Here is a 19,581-nt window from a genome sequence, read left to right on the forward strand (position 1 = left end):
TTTCTTATATTAAAGAAATATTTTTTTATTTCTACTCTTAAAATAATATTATTAGGGATTGGTGTTGAATCTTATCAAATACATTTTAAGCATCTGTAGAGGCATTTTTTCTATTTTATGTAATTATTTGATGTATTATATTAATAACTCTCCTATTATCTAACGATTTCTACCTCCCTGACTATGGTGAATTATTCCTTTATGTACTGCATAGTGTAACTTGATAGTATTTGTTTGGCAAAGTTGTAGACATTTTATGTCTCTCAATATGTGCTGCTGGGTATTTTAATCCAGACTTTTCTGGCTGCTCTTTCTTCCCTTTTCTTTCCACCTGCCATTTCACTAAGTATTACTGCCAACCCTTAAATTGTTATTGGCCAACAGGTAATAGGGAAGAAGGCAATACTCTGCTTCAGAATCTTGTCTCAAAATTTGAAATAGCCCTGTCATCACCTCAATGAGTAAAGAGAACTGAGTGGTGAGTATCTATAGAGGAAGGTTTCCATCAGTCTGGGTGAGCAGAATATCACCTTGGACGGTAGACAAAAGCCTGTCCAGCCTCTGTTTGACATTGCTAATGAGAACCACCATTTGATGAGAGCCTTTTCTGTGTCCGGTGCCTTATACGTATTATATCATGCAAACTTCACACTACTCCTAGAAACAGCATCTCCCCAGTTTACAGACGGGGAAAGTAAAACTGGAGGATTAAGTAATGTGAACCAGCTCAAACAGCCGTCGGGTGGCTGAGCTGTAGTTTCAACACAGGGCTTTCTGGCTCCTCTTTCTATACAACTACAGGCTCACAGAAGAGTGCTCTGAAGAGCTCAGCAACAGCTCAGTAAAGGGGAGAAGACACCGCCATAGATAACCACACTGCAAGGCAGGATACAATGACTGCCACGAAAGAGGGTCACGCATAATGTTTCTTCATTGTGCTTCAGATTCATTTGGAGGCTGTGGGAGCCTTCAGGGAGGGAGTGGCACAGAAGGGAGGAGGGTCTTCTGGGCTGAGAGAGCATTGAGAGTGAAGGCAAGTAGTCAGGAAAGCCTAGGACATGTTTGAGAAAGAGAGCAAATGCTCTTTGGTTGGTGGATTGTGTGGATCATGCTGCTGTGTAACTAAAAATGAGACTGGAAACTTAGATTGGGTTCCTACTGTGGCACCTAAAAGATAGATGAAGGCGTTTATGTTTTAAAAGGTAGGCCACAGGGAATCATTGTAGTTATATAAACAAGGGGCTAACAAAGCAGGTCAATATGGATCAAAGAGGGTGAAGATGGGAGAATGGGGGCCCTGTAAAGTGGCTATAGCCCATATAGACAAGACATAAAGGGAGCATGGTTGAAGAGGGGCAGTAGGAACAGGAGGCTGGGATCTAATTTAGGGTCAGATACAGGGGTGGGTTTGTTAGGTTTGTGTAGATAGGATGCTGGGAGCACAGAAGTGGCAGAATCAAGGATGCCTTCAGGTCACTGGAAGTGTTAAACACTGAAAGAAGGGCTTGGCCACTAACAGATAGAATGACATTGGAGACAAGGCTGTTTGGTGGGTGAAGAGCTTCTGAAACACCCAGATGGAGAGTGGATGCCTCCTGAGAGCTCAGATTGGAGCTATCTACCTAAAAATAACAATTGACATTGTGGGAGGTCATTAATGTCTTTTAAGGCCATGATCTTAGTGAAGGTTGGTGAGCTGAAGCCAAGCAGAGATTCTCTGCATAACCCTAGATACACATCAAAATGACCTGTGGATCTTAAAACCAATAGAATGAGGTAGCTGAAAAAGTTCCATCTCTACATCTGTAAATTCAGAATCTCAGAATCCAGACTCCTGCATAATTTAATAGGTCCACAGGAGAATCTGTTCTACAGAGTCAAGAACCATGAGTAAGGGGCAGATATTTGCTGTAAGAAGTGAAGGAAGAAAGAATGATACATACAGGTCTCTTTCTAACCCGAAGAAAGATGTGCCATCTGGATTTCTCTAAGTTTCCTCTTTTACATCCTTCAAGCGTCTTTTCACTTTGTGGATTCTATCCACATCTACATATTATAATTGGGAGCTTTTGGCTGCTTTAGCGGGCATTCACCCTTCTTGTCACTGGATGTTGAAGAATCAGAGTGTGTGAGAGCTGAAAGGAAACAGTGGTTCCAGTCCAGGGGTTTGCCAACTTTCTCTAGCATGGGATACTTTTCAGAAAATGAAATCTTATATGAAACACTAACATGGTAACGGATAAAAGGTAGAACCATTCTGAGAAAACCACAGCCTAGAACCCACTTGTTCTTCCCACTTGTCCTGAGCAGGGAGAGTTCTTCCAGATCAAGATCACAGGTTAGATCTAACCTGCCCCCTTTTAGTCAAGGGAACAAATTGTTTTTAAATATTTTTTTTAATTGGAGGACAACTGCTTTACAATATTGTGTTGGTTTCTGCCATACATCAACATAAATCAGCCACAGGTATACATATGTCCCCTTCCTGAACCCCCTCCTCTCACTCTCTCCATCCCACCCCTTTAGGTTGTCACAGAGCACTGGGCTAAGCTCCCTGTATCACACACCAAATTCCCACTGGCTATCTATTTTACATATAGTAATGTATGTTTTCATGCTATTCTCTCAATTCATCCCACCCTCTCCTTCCCCAACTCTGTCAACAAGTCTGTTCTCTGTGTAGGATATGGAAGCAACATAGATGTCCGTCGACAGAAACTATGGTACATATATGTAGTGGAATATTACTCAGCTATAAAAAACAATTTGAGTCAGTCCTAATGAGGTTCATGTAGGTAGAACCTATTATACAGACTGAAATAAATCAGAAAGAAAAAAAACAAATATCACATATTAATGCATATATATGGAATCTAGCAAGATGGCATTGATGAATGTATTTGCAGGGCAGCAATGGAAATGCAGACATGAGAAACAGGTTATTGAGCAGTGATGTAACTGATCTAAGGTGGTAAATTAGTTAGGGTGGATTCTCTAAGTCCTTATACAGTTTTCCTTCCTTCATGGGGTGTTACCACCCCCTCTAACATCGCCCTAAAATTTCACATTCCGCTTCAACAGAGAAAAGTAAGCAGGGAATCAAATGACCCACAGTCGCTTTGGTGCAGGGTTAAGTGAGGGAGAAGGCCAGAGCTCTCACTACCCTGACTGATGGGCTTTATCTGCGGGGATAGCATCTGTCTGCACTGCTCCAGTTTCTGCTCTCTCTGGTAATTCTGAGTGGCCAGCAAAATCATTATCTGCCCGACTCTGGGAGATAAAAACCTTGTTAATCTTAAAGAGAGCATTTCAGTGGTTGAAAATTTGTCAGCAGGATGAGTATGGAAAAACTCTGTTTCATACCTATCTGAGGAAAAAAGTGATGAGACCTAAAGAATAATAGTTGAAAATGAAAACAGTTAAGTGTCTCTTGCGTGTTTTGTGTGATGGTCAAAAGAGGCTACTCTGAGGTATATTTGGCATTTAACACACTTTTGGTATCTAACCTGGAGGAAGGCATGGCAACCCACTCCAGTATTCTTGCCTGGAGAATCCCAAGAACAGAGGAGCCTGGCGGGCTACAGTCCACAGGGTCGCAAAGAGTTGGACACAACTGAAGTGACTTAGCATGCATGCATACTTCCCAATTATCCCAAAGCTATCTCCTGACTGCAACTCAACTCCTTGGGAATGTTTGTCACAACAGGAGACACAGACTTTTTTTTTTTTTCCTGTATTCCTTTTACCTTTATTTTGAATTAATTTCAAACATTCAGAGGGTCACTTAAATTGTACAAAGAACTATACACCATTCAGCAAGATTTATCACTTATCAACATTTCACTCAGTTTATCACTATTTATACAGATTTTATATGAGAGGCTAAGACACATTTCTGACTTTGAGGAGCATACCTTTAAATTCTCATATCTTTAAAATCGTCATTGAGGAGATGTAACTGCTCTAATCATTCATGCTATTTATGTGTACAATGTGCCATTGCTGAGTTGAGTCGCTATTATTTAGTTGTATAAAACATGGCTTTAGTTGAGATCATGAAAAGCTGTCCATTTCTGTTCCTATGCAGGAACATTGTCAATCACAGGATTCATCTTTCTAAGGAGACCTGGAGCATGATGTTCCTTTTCTTAGTGATTTTAGACAGGTGATTCTAGAATCTACTATTTAACTCAAAACTTCTTGTTAAAAATCTCAAAAAAAAAAAAAAGTGGTTGTTATTTCTAAATGATTTCCCAACACCCTGTAAGAATCTTTCATTTCTGGCATCATTGCAAATTTTCCTCATCAGTGTTGTAAGGAAGGACCTGGTCTTTGTGTCCATGGGGGAGACAGTGCTCTAACTACAGATCCATGTTTAATTTCTGGTGAAGTCAGCAGCAAAACAGCCAGCATAGAGACTTTTCCCAGCTGCGGCGGCCCCATGTAGATGCCTAAACCTCACAGGCACCCCACCGTGCAGAGCAACCCCCCATACAGCTGCTTATCTTAGCACTGAGTTCCATCTCAGAGGCCAGCTTACATTTATACACGTAGTAGTACTAAAAAATAAAATTCAAAGTTCCATAAATGAATAATTCAGCAAACTCATTCTGTCTTTAATATCTGGAAAATTCACACTGTTTATATTTTCTCCTGACTCTCTCTCCTTCTTCCTTTAATTTATATCAGCAACCAGAGCAGCTATGGATTGAAATACATATGTATTCATTTCCAGATTCCAGCCTGGGCTCCTCCTCCCCCCTTTCGCCTCTGCCTTGGGCCACTCCTCTTCACTGGTGGCTCGGGCAGTGAAGAATCTGCCTGCAATGTGGGATACCTGGGTTCGATCCCTGGGTTGGGAAGATCCCCTGGAGGAGGGCATGGCAACCCACTCCAGTATTCTTGCCTGGAGAATCCCCACGGACAGAGGAGCCTGGTGGGCAGCAATCCATGCGGTCGCAAATGAACGCAACTAAGCACAGCACATCTGCAGAGATTGGGACTGGTCCCTTAGCTCGTACACTGAGGAGACATTCACCCCAGCGCTGCACACTGACCCAGTGGCGACGGTTCAAGTATCATATATAATATATGTAATAATGATAACACGCCTTGGATTCACAGAGATGTCCCAGTGAACAAAGCACACTCACCTTCATTATCCCCAGAGATGACAAGGCTTGAATCCACACATGGCAACTCCCTCCCTCGGGTGACTCAAGGCACACTTGGAAGAATATACTGAATCTCCCCAAATTCCCTGGTGAAGAGCATTATCTGAGGCCTTGTTAAATATTCAGATTCCTGGACCCCAAACAGACCTACTAATAACGAACATCTCAGGGAAGGTCCTGGGAATCTGCGTTTATGTCACAGCCCTAAATGATTCTCATCACCAGACAAGGCTAGGAAATACTGCTCTGGAAAGAGTTCCATCATCTTCAGTGGCTCAGTGCCAGCACTCCTGGGAGGACCCAATGACCAAAGTGCTGGGCATTTATTTATATGTTGTCAGTGGTTTGTTAAAAAGCAGGGTTTAAAGGAGGTTTGATGCCAGAGAGCCCAGGCTCCATCTTTGGCTGTAGACAGGTACTCTAGATGGAGGTGAATCACGAAAGACTGAGGAGTTAAGAGGAAAGGGCTAGGTATCTCAGTAACAGTGACTGATCGCATCTCTTTCTGGCCGCAACGTGCAGCTTGTGGGATCATATTCCCCTGCCAGGGATTGAACCTGGCCCCTGGCAGTGGAAGCGTGACGTTCCAACCACTGTATCACCAGGGAATTCCCTTAACCCTCTCTTAATTTGTCCAGGCCTGATAGCTTAAAACTCAACATTCAGAAAACTAAGATCATGGCATCTGCTCCCATCACTTCATGGCAAATCAAAGGGGAAACAATGGAAACAGTGACAGACTTTATTTTGGGGGGCTCCAAAATCACTGCAGATGGTGACTGCAGCTATGAAATTAAAAGACGCTTGCTCCTTGGAAGAAAAGTTATGACCAACCTAGACAGCATGTTAAAAATCAGAGACATTACTTTGCCAACAAAGGTCCGTCTAGTCAAAGCTGTGGTTTTTCCAGTAGTCATGTATGGATGTAAGAGTTGGACTGTGAAGAAAGCTGAGCACCAAAGAATTGATGCTTTTGAACTGTGGTGTTAGAGAAGACTCTTGAGAGTCACTTGGACAGCAAGAAGGTCAACCCAGTCAATCCTAAAGGAAATCAGTCCTGAATATTCATTGGAAGGACTGATGCTGAAGCTGAAACTCCAATACTGCCTGGAGTGTAGTGGCCAATTCTTTGGCCACCTGATGCAAAGATCTGACTCATTTGAAAAGACCCTGATGCTGAGAAAGATTGAAGGTGGGAGGAGAAGGGGACGACAGAGGATGAGATGGTTGGATGACATCACTGACTCAACGGACATGAGTTTGAGTAAGCTCCGGGAGTTGATTATGGACTGGCGTGCTGCAGTCCATGGGGTCGCAAAGAGTCGGACATGACTGAGTAACTGAACTGAATTGAACTGATGTTGCATCTGACCTAGGTTTGCAGTTTGGATGTGTTTTCCTTCCACGAGGGTTGACAAGTCTATTAGTAGTACAGTGTATAGGATTAGTAGTATATCAGTATTATAATACAGAGCTCTTTCTCTGCTTCTCAGAGAATGTTCTCTGCTCCAGGCAGTCTTGGAGGGAATGTGGTGGTGATGGACCAGTGGGAGCAGACTGGCAGGTAGAAGCTAAGTTCTAGAAGCTGCAACTTGAGACCATATACATTTCTGGGGTTAAGGCAGCAAGGTGCTAGGATTCAACATGTAATACTTTGGTTAATGGGCTTCTCTAGTGGTTCAGGGTAAAAAGAATCTACCTGCAATGCAGGAGATGCAGATTTGATCCCTGTGTCAGGAAGATGCTCTGGAGAAGTAAGTAATAACCCACTCCAGTATTCTTGCCTGGGGAATACCACAGACAGAGAAGCCTGGCATGGTACAGTCCATGAGGTCGCAAATAGTCAGACATGAGTTAGCGACTAAACAACAACAGCTTTGGTGTTGGTTGACTCGCTAACTTGTGTCTGACTCTTGTGACCCCATGGACTGTAGCCTGCCAGTCTCCTCTGTCCATGGGATTCTCCAGGCAGGAATACTGGAGTGGGTTGCCATTTCTTTCTCCAGGGTATCTTCCCAACCCAGGAACTGAACCCAGGTCTCCTGCATTGCAGGCAGATTCTTTACCAACTGAGCTACAAGGGAAGCCCCAGCAACAGCTTTGGCTAATCCTAATTCATTATGTTGATGGATGATGGTTTCTGTTCTGTATCTCAAATTTTAGTTTCCCATGGTGACGTGAGGTATTTATAGAGCAAAGCTGAACATAAAGTTTTAGAGTCCCAATGATCTTAGGCCTATTTTATTTTTAGAGGATAAATGATCATTGAATTGAAATAAAGCATGAGTTAGCTTTTAGTTATAAACCATTACTGTGTATTTTGTGCCTGATAACCATGTCTCTCTGGGATTGATGAATCTGAAGAAACATGGACATTTATTGGCTGTGGCTGTGAATCTAGTGATGTGGAGATGCTGGATTTATGTATGTTAATTTGAGTCATATGCAAGTCAAAACACGCATATTTTTAATCAGCAGATGGTTTAGTATGCTTTCCACACTTGTAAAAAATGAAAAGTACTGCAAGCTATTTTTTGCCTTGTCATTCACTCTGTCAGCAGTATTTATTGTGAACCCAGTGAATGTGGTACATTTGGGTACAAGACAGAGTTACAAATGCAGTGGAAAATAGGGGTCCCCTTTGTAGGAGAAGATAGGATAAGCATGGACACAGATTTTGCTCACTTTAGGCTTCGAGGAGAGGTTCTCTAACATTACCTGTGTCATTTGAACTTTTATGACTCAATGGATTTCTTATATATTATCATTTCAGAGCTGCTTCATGACTATTTTTGTTTGATCTTTCATTGACATTTTGTACTAAAGTTATTCACTAATTCATTCAGTAAGTAATAATACGCATCCAGTGCCTGTGGCATACTCGCAAGGTAACAGACTACAGAGAAATCTGATCCCTGCCCTCAAGGAGTTTGTGGTCCAACTGAAAAGGTTGCTGAGTGATTGAAATGAAAGCTCAGGTCATCTACTTGGAAGGTAGCTAATGCTCTCACTAGGAGCTCTCCTGGTGGTTCAGGCGCTGAAGTATCCTCCTGCAATAAAAGAGACCTAGGTTTGATCACTGGTTAAGGAAGATCCCTTGGAGGAGGGCATGGCAACCCACTCCAGTATTCTTGCCTGGGAAATCCCAAGGACAGAGGAGTCTGGCAGGCTACTGTCCTTTGGGTCACATAGAACCAGATATAACTGAGAAACTAACTCTTTTACTTGTTCCTATTCTCACCATCGTAACCCCAACTCACTTCAGCTATGTTGGATACTCCTAGAAGCCTTGAAAGGGGCCAGAGCTCCTCTGGGGAGAGAGAAACACATGTGGTTGGTCTCCTGTGTGAGAGACTGAGTGCTAGAGAGGGACTCAGCTTCCTGATTCCTCTTTCCACAGAGTGTTTCTGCTCTCAACAGACTTTCTTGGGTTGCTGCTACTGCTGCTAAGTTGCTTCAGTCATGTCCGACTCTCTTCGACCCCAGAGACGGCAGCCCACCAGGCTCCCCCGTCCCTGGGATTCTCCAGGCAAGAACACTGGAGTGGGTTGCCATTTCCTTTTTTTGGGTTGCTCGTGATCAATTAGCAAACAATAAAGTTTATCGGGGAAGCTCCTTTTTAAAGGAATACTTCGATAAATCCCTCTATAAAATAGATCCATTTATTTTTATGCTTCTATTAGATTTCCTCAAGTGGGGACACACACAACTTATAGCCTTAGATGCATATACTGTTTGTTTAATTTTGATCATAGACTTCAGTGAGCAACTTATTTTTGTATTTCAAACCATTCTTCAGTTTGTTATTTGTTGTAAGTGGAGAAGGCAATGGCATCCCACTCCAGTACTCTTGCCTGAAAAATCCCATGGTCGGAGGAGCCTGGTAGGCTGCGGTCCACTGGGTCACTAAGAGTCGGACACAACTGAGCGACTTCCCTTTCCCTTTTCACTTTCATGCATTGGAGAAGGAAATGGCAGCCCACTCCAGTGTTCTTGCCTGGAGAATCCCAGGGACGGGGGAGCATGGTAGGAGGCCATTTATGGGGTCGCACAGAGTCAGACATGACTGAACCGACTTAGCAATAGTAGCAGACATTTTTCTATTGTGCTAAAATATAAAGAGCATAAAGTTTACCATTTTAACCATTTCCAAGTGTATAGTGGCATTAAATATTTGCAATGTTCTACAACCATCACCAATATCTATTTCCATAATTTTTCATCATCTCAAACAGAAACCCTGTACCTATTAAACAATAATTCTTTCTCCTCAACCTGTTACTCTCCATTCTACTTTCTGTCTCCATGAATTTGCCTTCTTTAAATACTTCATATAAGTAGAATCATACAATACATGGCTGTATATGTCTGTCTTCCTTCACAAAACATAATGTTTTCAAGATTCAGCCATGTAGCATATATGAAAATACCCTTCCTTTGTAAGGCTAGTAATATCCTATCGTATATCTACTATATTTTGTTTATCCATTCATCTCTTGACGGACACTGGGCTGTTTCCACTTTTTGGCTCTTGTGCTGCTGTGAGCATTGGTATACAAATATCTCTTTGCATCCTTGCTTTCATTTCTTTTGGGTATATACCTCGAAGTAGAATTTCTGAATCATATATTAATACTTTTTGAGGAACCACTAAACTGTTTTCCACAATGGCTAGACCAGTGTGCTTAAGTATAAATATTAAAACTTATTCTTTCAGACTCCTGATCTCATTCAAATAAACAACTCAGATACTCAGATACACAGAAGATATTCCGTCTTCATAAATGGAACAGGTTTTTGTTCCTACTGGTTGCACCTTAAGGCTACTATTATAGAAAAGAAAAAAAGAAAAGAAAAGTAGAACTGCCAGAGTTTTTTTTCATGATTCTACATCACATTGTACTTGGTAGAAATTGTAGCAGTCTATTCTGACCTGTGTCCTTACCTCTATTTATTTCTTCCATTTCACTTTTAAGGCAGAAACCATGACGAAAGGTGCCTTAAGGGGAATTGTGCTCAATAAATAATTGTTGTTGAGTTAATGGACTCTGCATAATAAAACTTAAATGAACATCTGATGAATCTGCTAATACATAGTCCCTGTTTCTGGACATTAAGTTCAGTGCTCCACCAATACAGATACATCACAAAAGCAAAGTTTTTAGAAGGCAAAAGAAACCCAATGGTGAAAGAGGAAATTACTAGATAGGATTAGCATGTCTAGTGTTAAATGGGGGCAGATTTTTGAGGAGCTGAAATACTTAGCTGCAAAATAATTTGAACTGGTGATGGATGAAAGGAAGGGTGGAGTTTTGGGGTGGGAATGGAACTTTGAGATTGTTTGGAGGTAGGAGTGAGTTTGGAATGTAAGGGAGCATGCAAGAATGTTTGCCATGTAAGAAAGGAAACAGATTGATACGTGGTGGAAAAGGAAAACACTCAAGTGTTAGCGATATGGAGCAATGAGACTAGAATCCTGACTGGTAACCACAGTCTGGAAATTGAGATAGTCTTGCTTCTGTTCTGATGGAGGGCTTCTCTGCACTATTTGGGGGCACTGGCAAATGGGAAATATAATAGGTTTAAGGTTTTTTTCCTCTGCAGAATGAGATCAATCATATAAAAATATTTATTAATGAAGAAAATATATCAAAATGTTGACAGCAGTTTCCTTTGGAACTGTTGTCATGGTGAGTCTTTGAAAACCTTTTGCGTATTGTCTAACTATTGTATAATAAGGATATCCTACTTTGGAAATCAGAAAAGATAACATTTTCATCTTTTTCTGAAAAGTGCAGTTTCAAAAGTTCACATGCTGTTGCTTAGGAATTTTTTTGGTCTAAGTCATAGAAACAGGCAATGACTGATTTAATCTGGAAGGAAATCCACTAGAAGAAAATAAGGTAGTTTACAGGACTGGAGGGAGACCAGAAGAACCAGGGAGGATCCTGAAGGGCAGCCTCAGGTGGGATGTCCAAGCACCGCAATCAATGAACTCCAGGTTGCTTTTGGTCTTTGCCTCCCTCTGCACGGTATCAAGTAGGGAGCTTCTGAATGGCCAAACGCGTGTCACGTGCTTGCCCCTGGTCAGGCCTGGCACCTTCATTTAGAGGCCTTGCTGGCTGTCTCCAAAGCAGGAAGAAATTGAGGTGATATTTCCAAAAGAAGGTGGAATAAAAAAAATCAATGCCTGCTCTGTTATATTTTGTAAAAGAGAGAATTCATTTGATTACACAAGCAGTTATAATTGATTTTTAAAAGTGAAACAACTGTGTTCTACGTATGCTTGTTTAATCATATTTCTGAGACAGATATGCTTTCTTCATGTTCTTCCTGGGGCCCTGAAAACTAGGCCTCTTTAATGGGTATGTGCGGGCACAGAATGAGAGGGGTATGGAGGTGATACTGATCCTGGGGGATCCATTGTTTTTTTAGAGAAATATTTTAATATTTTAATTCACTCACTTTTCAACTAAAGAACTGTAGGCAAAATATTTGATTCATTAAATACAACACATTTATATTATGGCCAATTAAAAATGCTTTAAGTTGACCTCATTGGATTTGAGATGAGATGACTTGTTTTAATCAAAGTTTTTTTTTTTTTAAATACTTACGTACTTTTTTTTTTGGCTGTGCTGGTTCTTCGTTGCTGCACGTGGTCTCTCTAATTGCAGCGAGCAGGGGGTCACTCTTTGTTGTGGTACCCGAGCTTCTCACTGAAGTGGCTTCCTCTGTTTCTAGGGTGGTTGGGCTCAGTACTTGTGGCATATAGGCCCAGCTGCCCTGTGGCACGTAGAATCTTCCTGGAGCAGGGATTGATTCCCAGCCGCTAGACCAGCTGGGAAGCCCTAATCAAGGTTTTTTGATTTGCAAATACAAGATGCCCACTTTGAAGCAGCTAAAGCCACAGTGGAGTGCAATGGAAGAATTCTGTCTAAAAACTTCTGAAACCTCAAGGATCGAGTTCTCCTGAAGAAACCCAGAAATAGAAAGCCTTTAAGCAGAGCCGGAAGCTTTTCAGAGCACAAAACACACCACTGTGTTCGCGGCCCCTGTTGTTAAGAGTCTCTGCCCCTGTTTCTCTTGATGTCTGTGCTTCCTTCCTCTTTCTGCAGAGAGTGAGAGTCTTGGCTTCCTCCTGGACACACAAGCCCCTCCAGCTCTCCTAAAAAAGCCTCACCTCCCTTTCAACTATGCAGGGATTCCTTTGTTAATGAATCCCAACATAAGAGGGACACACTCAGGGGCTGGCCCAGCCTGGATCAACCCAGGCCTGTCAGCCCTAAGGTACAAATGAGGCAGAGGTGGGGAAGCACTTTGCGGTTGAGAAAGTGAGAGAAAGGGGTGGGTGTGAGTTGGGCAGACTGTGCTAAAGGTTCCCCCTGTAACTGCTGAAGAGAGACAGGAATGGTTGGGGAATAGAAGAGAGGAGAGGGGAACAGTGGTACTGAGAGAACCGTGGAAAACTGATGGCTATTCAAGAAGAGAAAATCAAAGGGGTCGGGAGGAAATACCAGAGGAGAGCGCTTAATAAAACAGAATTCTCTGAGCTGCATGAAACTGAAAACCTTTCTTACAGTGCCTTCCCCAGCAAGTTCTCTCCTGTGACAGGAAGTCCTGACAGGTTAAGTCAGCGAGGCAACAGCGGCAAGAAGCCCAAGTTCTTTTCACTTTCTTATTCTGCCCAGCTTGGTATGGTCTTTATTATTGTCAAATGCAATTACATCCAAGGCCAAAAAGAAAACTTCTCTTAGATGTGAGGAAACACCCAGCAGATTCTCCTCATTGACCAGAAGTGTGTCTCATGCCCATTTCTGAACCAAACACTGGTCAGAGCCAGGTGTGGCTCAGAAGGTCAAGGTTCACCCAGTGGAGCTGGGCCGGGGCTCATTTCCCCAAGCATACAGACATGAAAAGAGCGGGGGACCTTGGTGCTGGCCACAGAGAAGGAAAAGAAAAATATAGGACTAGAGGAGCAGAGAAACAGACAGTGAAAGACAGAAAGGAGGGAGGCAGAAAGGTGGTGGGGAGAGCGAAATAGACAGATAGACAAGCTCATTAAATCTGGTGTCTTAGGTTAAAAAGCTATTGTCATATCTTGCTGCTTAGTTAGGCGACTATTAGAAAAACATGCTTTACCTATTCGTACTGCCATTGAAAGATTAATTATCTTTTCAGTAATTAAACTTATTAACCATTTTTTTTCAACCTCAGAATTATAAAGGAGATGGCTGTAGGGGAGTCTCAGGGGAGAAAATTACTCTCATTGTTTTTCCCCTTAAAATAGGCTGGAATTTATTAAGTCATGAAAGGTAGTGCTGAAATAAATATAATGATTACTAATTTATTTGTTTGTCTTTACTTATAATTTTATCTTTGTCATTGTAAAAGCGATATAACCATATTAAATAGAAACCAGAAACACGAAAACACAGTCACCCACAATCCCATAGTCTAACAACTATTATCATTTCGAAAGAATTAACACCTAAATTTTTTTCACACATAGCCTACTCATTAACAAAGGAAAGTGTGCATATATAAATTTTCCATTCTTCTTTGTCAACACAATTTATTATTATTATTATTATTTTTTTAATTATATGACATTTTTATTTTAGGATGCAAAAACAAAAATGAGCAAACAAACAAACAACAAAAAACTTGAAATAGGCTTGTCAAATGATGTAAATTCATCCTTTCCATGGAAGCAGAAGGTAGATTAGTGCAGGTTATCCTCAGGCCTCATACATCCTGCTTCACTGTTGCTTGCACTCTGCTGGGTTTTGATCCTTCTTTGGGTCATAGTCTGGATCATTTTCCTCATCTCCTTCTTCTTCCCCTTCCCCATCTGCTTCTTCACCTTCTTCATCATAATCATCGTCATCATCTTCAATAGCTTCTCCAGTAAAGTATAACACTGATCTTGGGATTATACGCTCACATAAAAAGTGACCAATTTCAAAGTCTGCAGCGAGGATAGCTTCAGAATCATCATCCAGATCTCCACTCTCAGGAACTTCAGGAGGGGCAAAAAAATTAAAGAAAGAGTCATTAGAAACTGTTTTGGTCACAGTACGAACTGTCCCACGTCCCTTGTGTTTCTGCTTCTTCTTAATCGTTTTCAAAGTGACATTCTTCCCTTTTTTCCAATCTATCTGGCACCCTGTACAACCCATAATTTCTGGTCCATCAAAAGAAAAGGGATCAGAATCATCTGGTTCTGACCTCATCCTATATGTCTTTGTCAACACTTCATTTGTGAAATATTCATTGGGTTCAAAGTGAAATTCTAAGACAAAACTCATAGGTTGACCAGCATCTGAGAACTTCACTTTAATATCTTTCAAGTGCTTCAGAATAGGCTCACATGTTCCTGAACCATATCACTGAGCAAGTCAACATTCTTAAAAATGGTCAACCAAAACTCAGGAAGTCCCTTGGGATCTTCTTTTTCTTCATCCTTTTTCTCATCTTCAATCTTGGCCTTTTCTTTTAGCTCCTCTGAAATTTCATCTTCCTCATCTGGTTTCCATTCACACTCTTCTTCTGTAGGTTCATAAATGGCATTAACGATCTCAAATCGCTTATCAAACAGAGGCTGATAAAGAACAGCATACTTTCTTCCAAGATCATGAACTTCCTCATAGAATTTGGCTTCTATCTGTGCACATTTAACTTGAAGGTTTTTGAGAGCATTCACTCGTCTTTTAACTACCCTAAGCAAGCTTTCAATGTATCCTGTTGGTGTTTCTACCAGACCATCAAGTCTTTCTTGAAGGGCTGCAAGAATCTGAGGATTTTGCATCATCTGAACAGTCAGCTGACGCGCTTTGATTTTTGTTTCTTCACCAGTTTCTTCTTCTTCTACTTCTTCAACATCATCCAAATCTTGATCAAGTTCAGACTGTTCTTTGTTGTCGATGTCTGCCATGTTGTACAAATGCCAAATATCGGTGGCGAGCGCGGGGAGCCCAGCGGCCCCAGCTGCGCAGGCAGTGACTCAGGGCAGCGGCGGGAGAAGCAGGAGGTGGGGCTTCGAGCAGATGGCGCTAAAAAAGCTATTATTTTTAAAAAATGGCAACCTACACTGTATACCATTGTGCATCTTGCTTGTTTCATTTAACTTTCCTATTACTTTGAGATATTTCCACAAAAATAAAATTGAACATTATAATACAGTCACATGTTACCATATACTCTATAATCATCATCCTTAATGTCTGTAAAAGATTTGAGTAAATGACTCACCCGTTTTTAAAATAAATATTTATCAAGCACCTGAAACACTGGCAGGGCGCTAGTAATTCTCAGATTAAAAGGAGATGGACCACACCCTTGAAGGAGGGCACAGCAGAGTACAGGAGACAGGCAGGTAAACAAGTAATTACAGGTAGTCTCCAAGTGCCAAATTGGGAGAATGTAGGAGGTGCTGAGATGAAAGAGGGAGCCTGGAAAATGCTGATTGAAAGTGTTGAGGATAAGGAAGAGGGCTCAGCTCACAGACACAGGGCAAGGAGCATGCTTAGGGAGAGATCAGGAAGGATGTGTGCAAAGAAGAGAAACACGAAGCAACGCCATGGTCCCGAGCACAGGGAGCTGGGTATAGCCCCTATTCCAGCATCTTTAAGTTGTCACCAAGTTTTCAACACTGCTGTGATGTACAACTTGTGGCACAGAAATTTTCTCATATTTTGGAGTATTTTGTTGTCTAGATTCCCAGAAATGGGACTGCTGAATCAAAATGTAGGAGCATCCTGACCTACGACATATAACCAAAATGCTTTCCAAATGGATGGAATCAGTTTAGAATGACACCAGCAATGTATGAGCAAACCATTGCTTGTTATCTCTATATCTTTACCACTGAGTTAACATCTATTTCTTTAATTACTGTAAAGTTAATTTTCACCATATTTATTACTATTTGATGTCTTTGTATGTGATCTGTTTTCTGCTTTTATTCAATCACTGAGATTTTGTATTTTATTTTACTGTATGAGCCCTGCTAAGATATTCATACTTTTTTCTTTATATTTGCTGTCACCATTTTTCAGTTTAGGTTTCTATGTAATATTGATCTATTTGACTGTGTTGGGTCTTAGTCGTGGCATGCAACATCTTTGTAGTATCATGTGGGATCTAGGCTCAGTAATTATTGCACTTGGGTTGCCCTGTCGCATGCAGGATCTTAGTTGCCTGATCAGGGATCGAACCAGCCTCCCTTGCATTGCAAGGCAAATTCTTAGCCACTGGACCACCAGAGAAGTCCTCTATGTTCTTGTTTAAGACAATGTTTGACACATAGAAGTTTTAAACTATTACCCAGTCATCTCCATTGATTATTTCCTTTTATTGCTTCTAAGTTGAGAAATACTTCTGGCCAGAGGTTTAACAAATAGTATTCTATTTTCATGGGAAAACACACTGATGCTGGGAAAGATTGAAGGCAAAAGGAGAAGAGGTGGCAGAGGATGAATGGTTAGGTAGCATCACAGACTCAATGAATATGAATCTGAGCAAATTCTGGGAGATAATGAAGCACAGGGAAGCCTGGCATGCTGCAGTCCCTGGGATCACAAAGAGTTGGACATGCCTTAGTGACTGAACAACAATTCTATTTTTTGGTTTGCTTTACAAAATATATTTAACTCATAAATCCTCCTTGAACTTGGCTTTGACATGTGAAATGAGAATTCAGCTAGTCCCCCTGCCCCAAATTACCAGAGTTATCTGAACTTCTGCTTCTCTGCTGGGTTTTATTTCAAAGACAATTCCTGCTTAGGATCAACTCAGTCATCAGCTGGATCTAATTTCTAGTACTTTTCTGAGTTGTGTCATATCACCTTAAGATAGACATTTCCTCTGACTTACCCAGGAATCTGCAGTAACTGCTTTACTTACATATACAAAGAAATACAATATAGCACCAACAGCTTATGTAAAGTGTGGCAGCACCTTCCTGTTAGTGGGGAATTGGCTACTAAGAGCAGACTTTACCTTTGAAGCCCACCAGATTGGTGGTAGTCTGCTGTGTGCTTTGGGTGGGTAAAGGACACTTTTGAGGTAGAGAGGGTTATTTCATCCAAAGGGCTGAAGTCACTGTTACCAGTGTCATAATTCTACGATCTTCAGGTTCTTCCACCTTTGTGGGGACCCTGGCTCCTACCTGTGACCTCAGTATAGCCCCAATCCCTCTCAAGGCTAAGCCTGTTTAAGTGTGGTTTATTGCAAGAAAAAGTAACTTCCTGCTCCTCCATGTAGGCTGTCAACTAGCTAGCTAGGTTTTGAGAAAAGTGAGGGGGTGGTTAACTAGGGAAATCCTATGCCAAATGTTATCAAGCCTATTGAAGGATCACTTGGGAGCTTAGGAAGCATGCAGATTTCTGTGCCCAGTACCGGGTTTCACTGGCATGGGGCTGGAAAGTTTCCCTGATCTCATCTCTTTGCAGCTTTTTCAAGCCTTAAAAAAACACCCACAGATGTTTACACACAGTTCTGAGCAGTTCTTCATTCTTTTTTCGTGAAATACTGATACCTGCTTGCCAGCACCTATGACAGTGTCCCAGGAGGAAGGCAGTTACACATGCTTAGGCAGGGCTCCAAAATAATTTCCAGCTTCGTTCTCTCCTTCCTCAGAGGTCAAAAGCTTAATAGTTCATGATCTGTAAACCCAATCAGACTCCCCAGAAGACCGTCCTAGAACTCCAGGATTCCTGCTTAGAGTGAGGACCGGTCAGGTTCCTTCGGCACTATTCTGTCTTGTGGGGGCATCTGCAGTCCGGATTTCTGTCGGCGACAGGCCCTAGGGCAAGGATCCTGTCGTGCGTCGGATTCCTTTGGGCCATCTGTCCTACCTCGTCCCCGTCTCCAGGATAAGCCTCTCTCTCTCGCAGGTGGGGAGGCTGAGTTGGAGCCACATTCAGGGGAATTCAGGGGACTTTCCTATGCAATCCTCCGGATTCGCTCCCATTTCCCGTCTCTTCCCCGCCTTCCCTAACACCTTATCCTTCCCCTTTGCTCCCAGCAAAGTCTATGACCTCTTTCCTCTCCGCCTCAGTAGCCCCGCGTCTTTTCTTGCTACAAAACCAGGTGGTGGAGCAGGGGGTGTGAGTGAGGCTACACCCAGGATGCTCGTCCTGCAGTGGGGCGCAGGGGGAATGATTCGTCCTGAGGATCCCAACTCAACCAGCCCTCTCACCCCGAAGCGATCCTTTCCCCCTGGTCCCTCCAGAAGCTGTCTGCTGGGCCGGTGGCAGAGGGGGACCATCAACCCCAGTCACTCCTCCAAGGCTGCTCCCAATAGGCGCGCTCTCCGGGCATCCTTACACCTCCCTTCGGCCTGCCATCCTCCCTACCTACCCGCAGTGCTCGGGGGTCCGCGGCGCTCCTGGATGGCCTGAGAAGGGGCGGGGATGAAGCGAGCGGGAGGAGCGGAGAGCGCTGGAAGAAGGGGGCGGCGCGGCTACGTTGTGCCTCCCGCCGCCCGGGAGCACCCGAGCCCGTGCGCGCGCGCACCTCACGGAGGCTCGGGCGGCCGGAGGCGGGCGGAGCTGAGGGCGGCGCGGGCGAAGGAGCAGCCTGCCGGGCGGGCGGAGCGATCGGCGGGCGGAGCGAGGGGGTGGGAGGGAGCGCGCGAGCGGGCAGGCGGGCAGGCGGGCGAGTAGCGTCTCCACCAGCATCCGCGGCGGTCGCGTTTGCCCGAAACCCGGAGGCTGACCAACGTCCGGCGGACGGGCTTGGGAGCTCGCCTTGTGCTGGGGGCCAGCCTCAGCGAAGCTCGGGGCTTGCAGCGTGCTTCCCTGCCCGCTCGCGGCCACCCCGGCTCCGGCGGCCTCGGCGCGCGCCAAGGGCTGGAGGTGCGGGAGCCACTCTCCGCTGCTCGGTCCCTGCGCTGCTCAGCCCTGGTTGGCCGCCGCGCCGCGGCTCCGAGCGGCGTCCCCGATCCCCAGCTTCCCGCCGGCTGCTCCGAGCAACGGTGCTCCGGGGCTCCAAACTCGGGCTGCCGGGGCAAGTGTCTTCATGAACCCAGAGGATGTCCGGGAAGCATTACAAGGGTCCTGAAGTCAGTTGTTGCATCAAGTATTTCATATTTGGCTTCAATGTCATATTTTGGGTAAGTTGGAGCGCTTCTGGGATTTCAACTATTGTGGCTGATCGATTCGCGATGATTTCGCGCACGTTGCTCTCAGCCTTTACTTTTCGCAGCCCCTCGGGCGCTTGTCGGAGCTCGCAGAGGCGTTTGCCTTCCGCCCTTTCAGCCTGCGCGTTGGAGAAATAAACATTTAATCCTTTCTAGGAACGCGAAAAGGTAAAAAAGAAAAACGGAGCCGGAAAGAGGGCACCCAGGCCTTGAGATTGCTTTTTAAGGGACGAATAACGTAGATGCAGATGAAAGAAAGGG

The 19,581-nt window shown here is 43.4% G+C and overlaps 1 protein-coding gene and 1 pseudogene across 1 annotated transcript in view; one reads left to right on the plus strand and one right to left on the minus strand.

Moving 5' to 3' along the window:
• Positions 1-13,774: 13,774 nt before the first annotated feature.
• LOC113894111 lies at positions 13,775-15,170 on the minus strand (annotated as a pseudogene).
• A 3,622-nt stretch (positions 15,171-18,792) lies between these two features.
• TSPAN5 (tetraspanin 5) overlaps positions 18,793-19,581 on the plus strand; it is a 184,284-nt gene continuing 183,495 nt past the window's right edge. The window contains exon 1 of the mRNA XM_027544011.1: positions 18,793-19,293. Coding sequence (XP_027399812.1) covers positions 19,213-19,293 — 81 coding nt within the window. The 5' untranslated portion in view covers positions 18,793-19,212. The remainder of the gene's footprint in view (positions 19,294-19,581) is intronic.

This window comes from Bos indicus x Bos taurus, chromosome 6, assembly GCF_003369695.1.
Source record: "Bos indicus x Bos taurus breed Angus x Brahman F1 hybrid chromosome 6, Bos_hybrid_MaternalHap_v2.0, whole genome shotgun sequence".
NCBI lineage: Eukaryota > Metazoa > Chordata > Mammalia > Artiodactyla > Bovidae > Bos > Bos indicus x Bos taurus.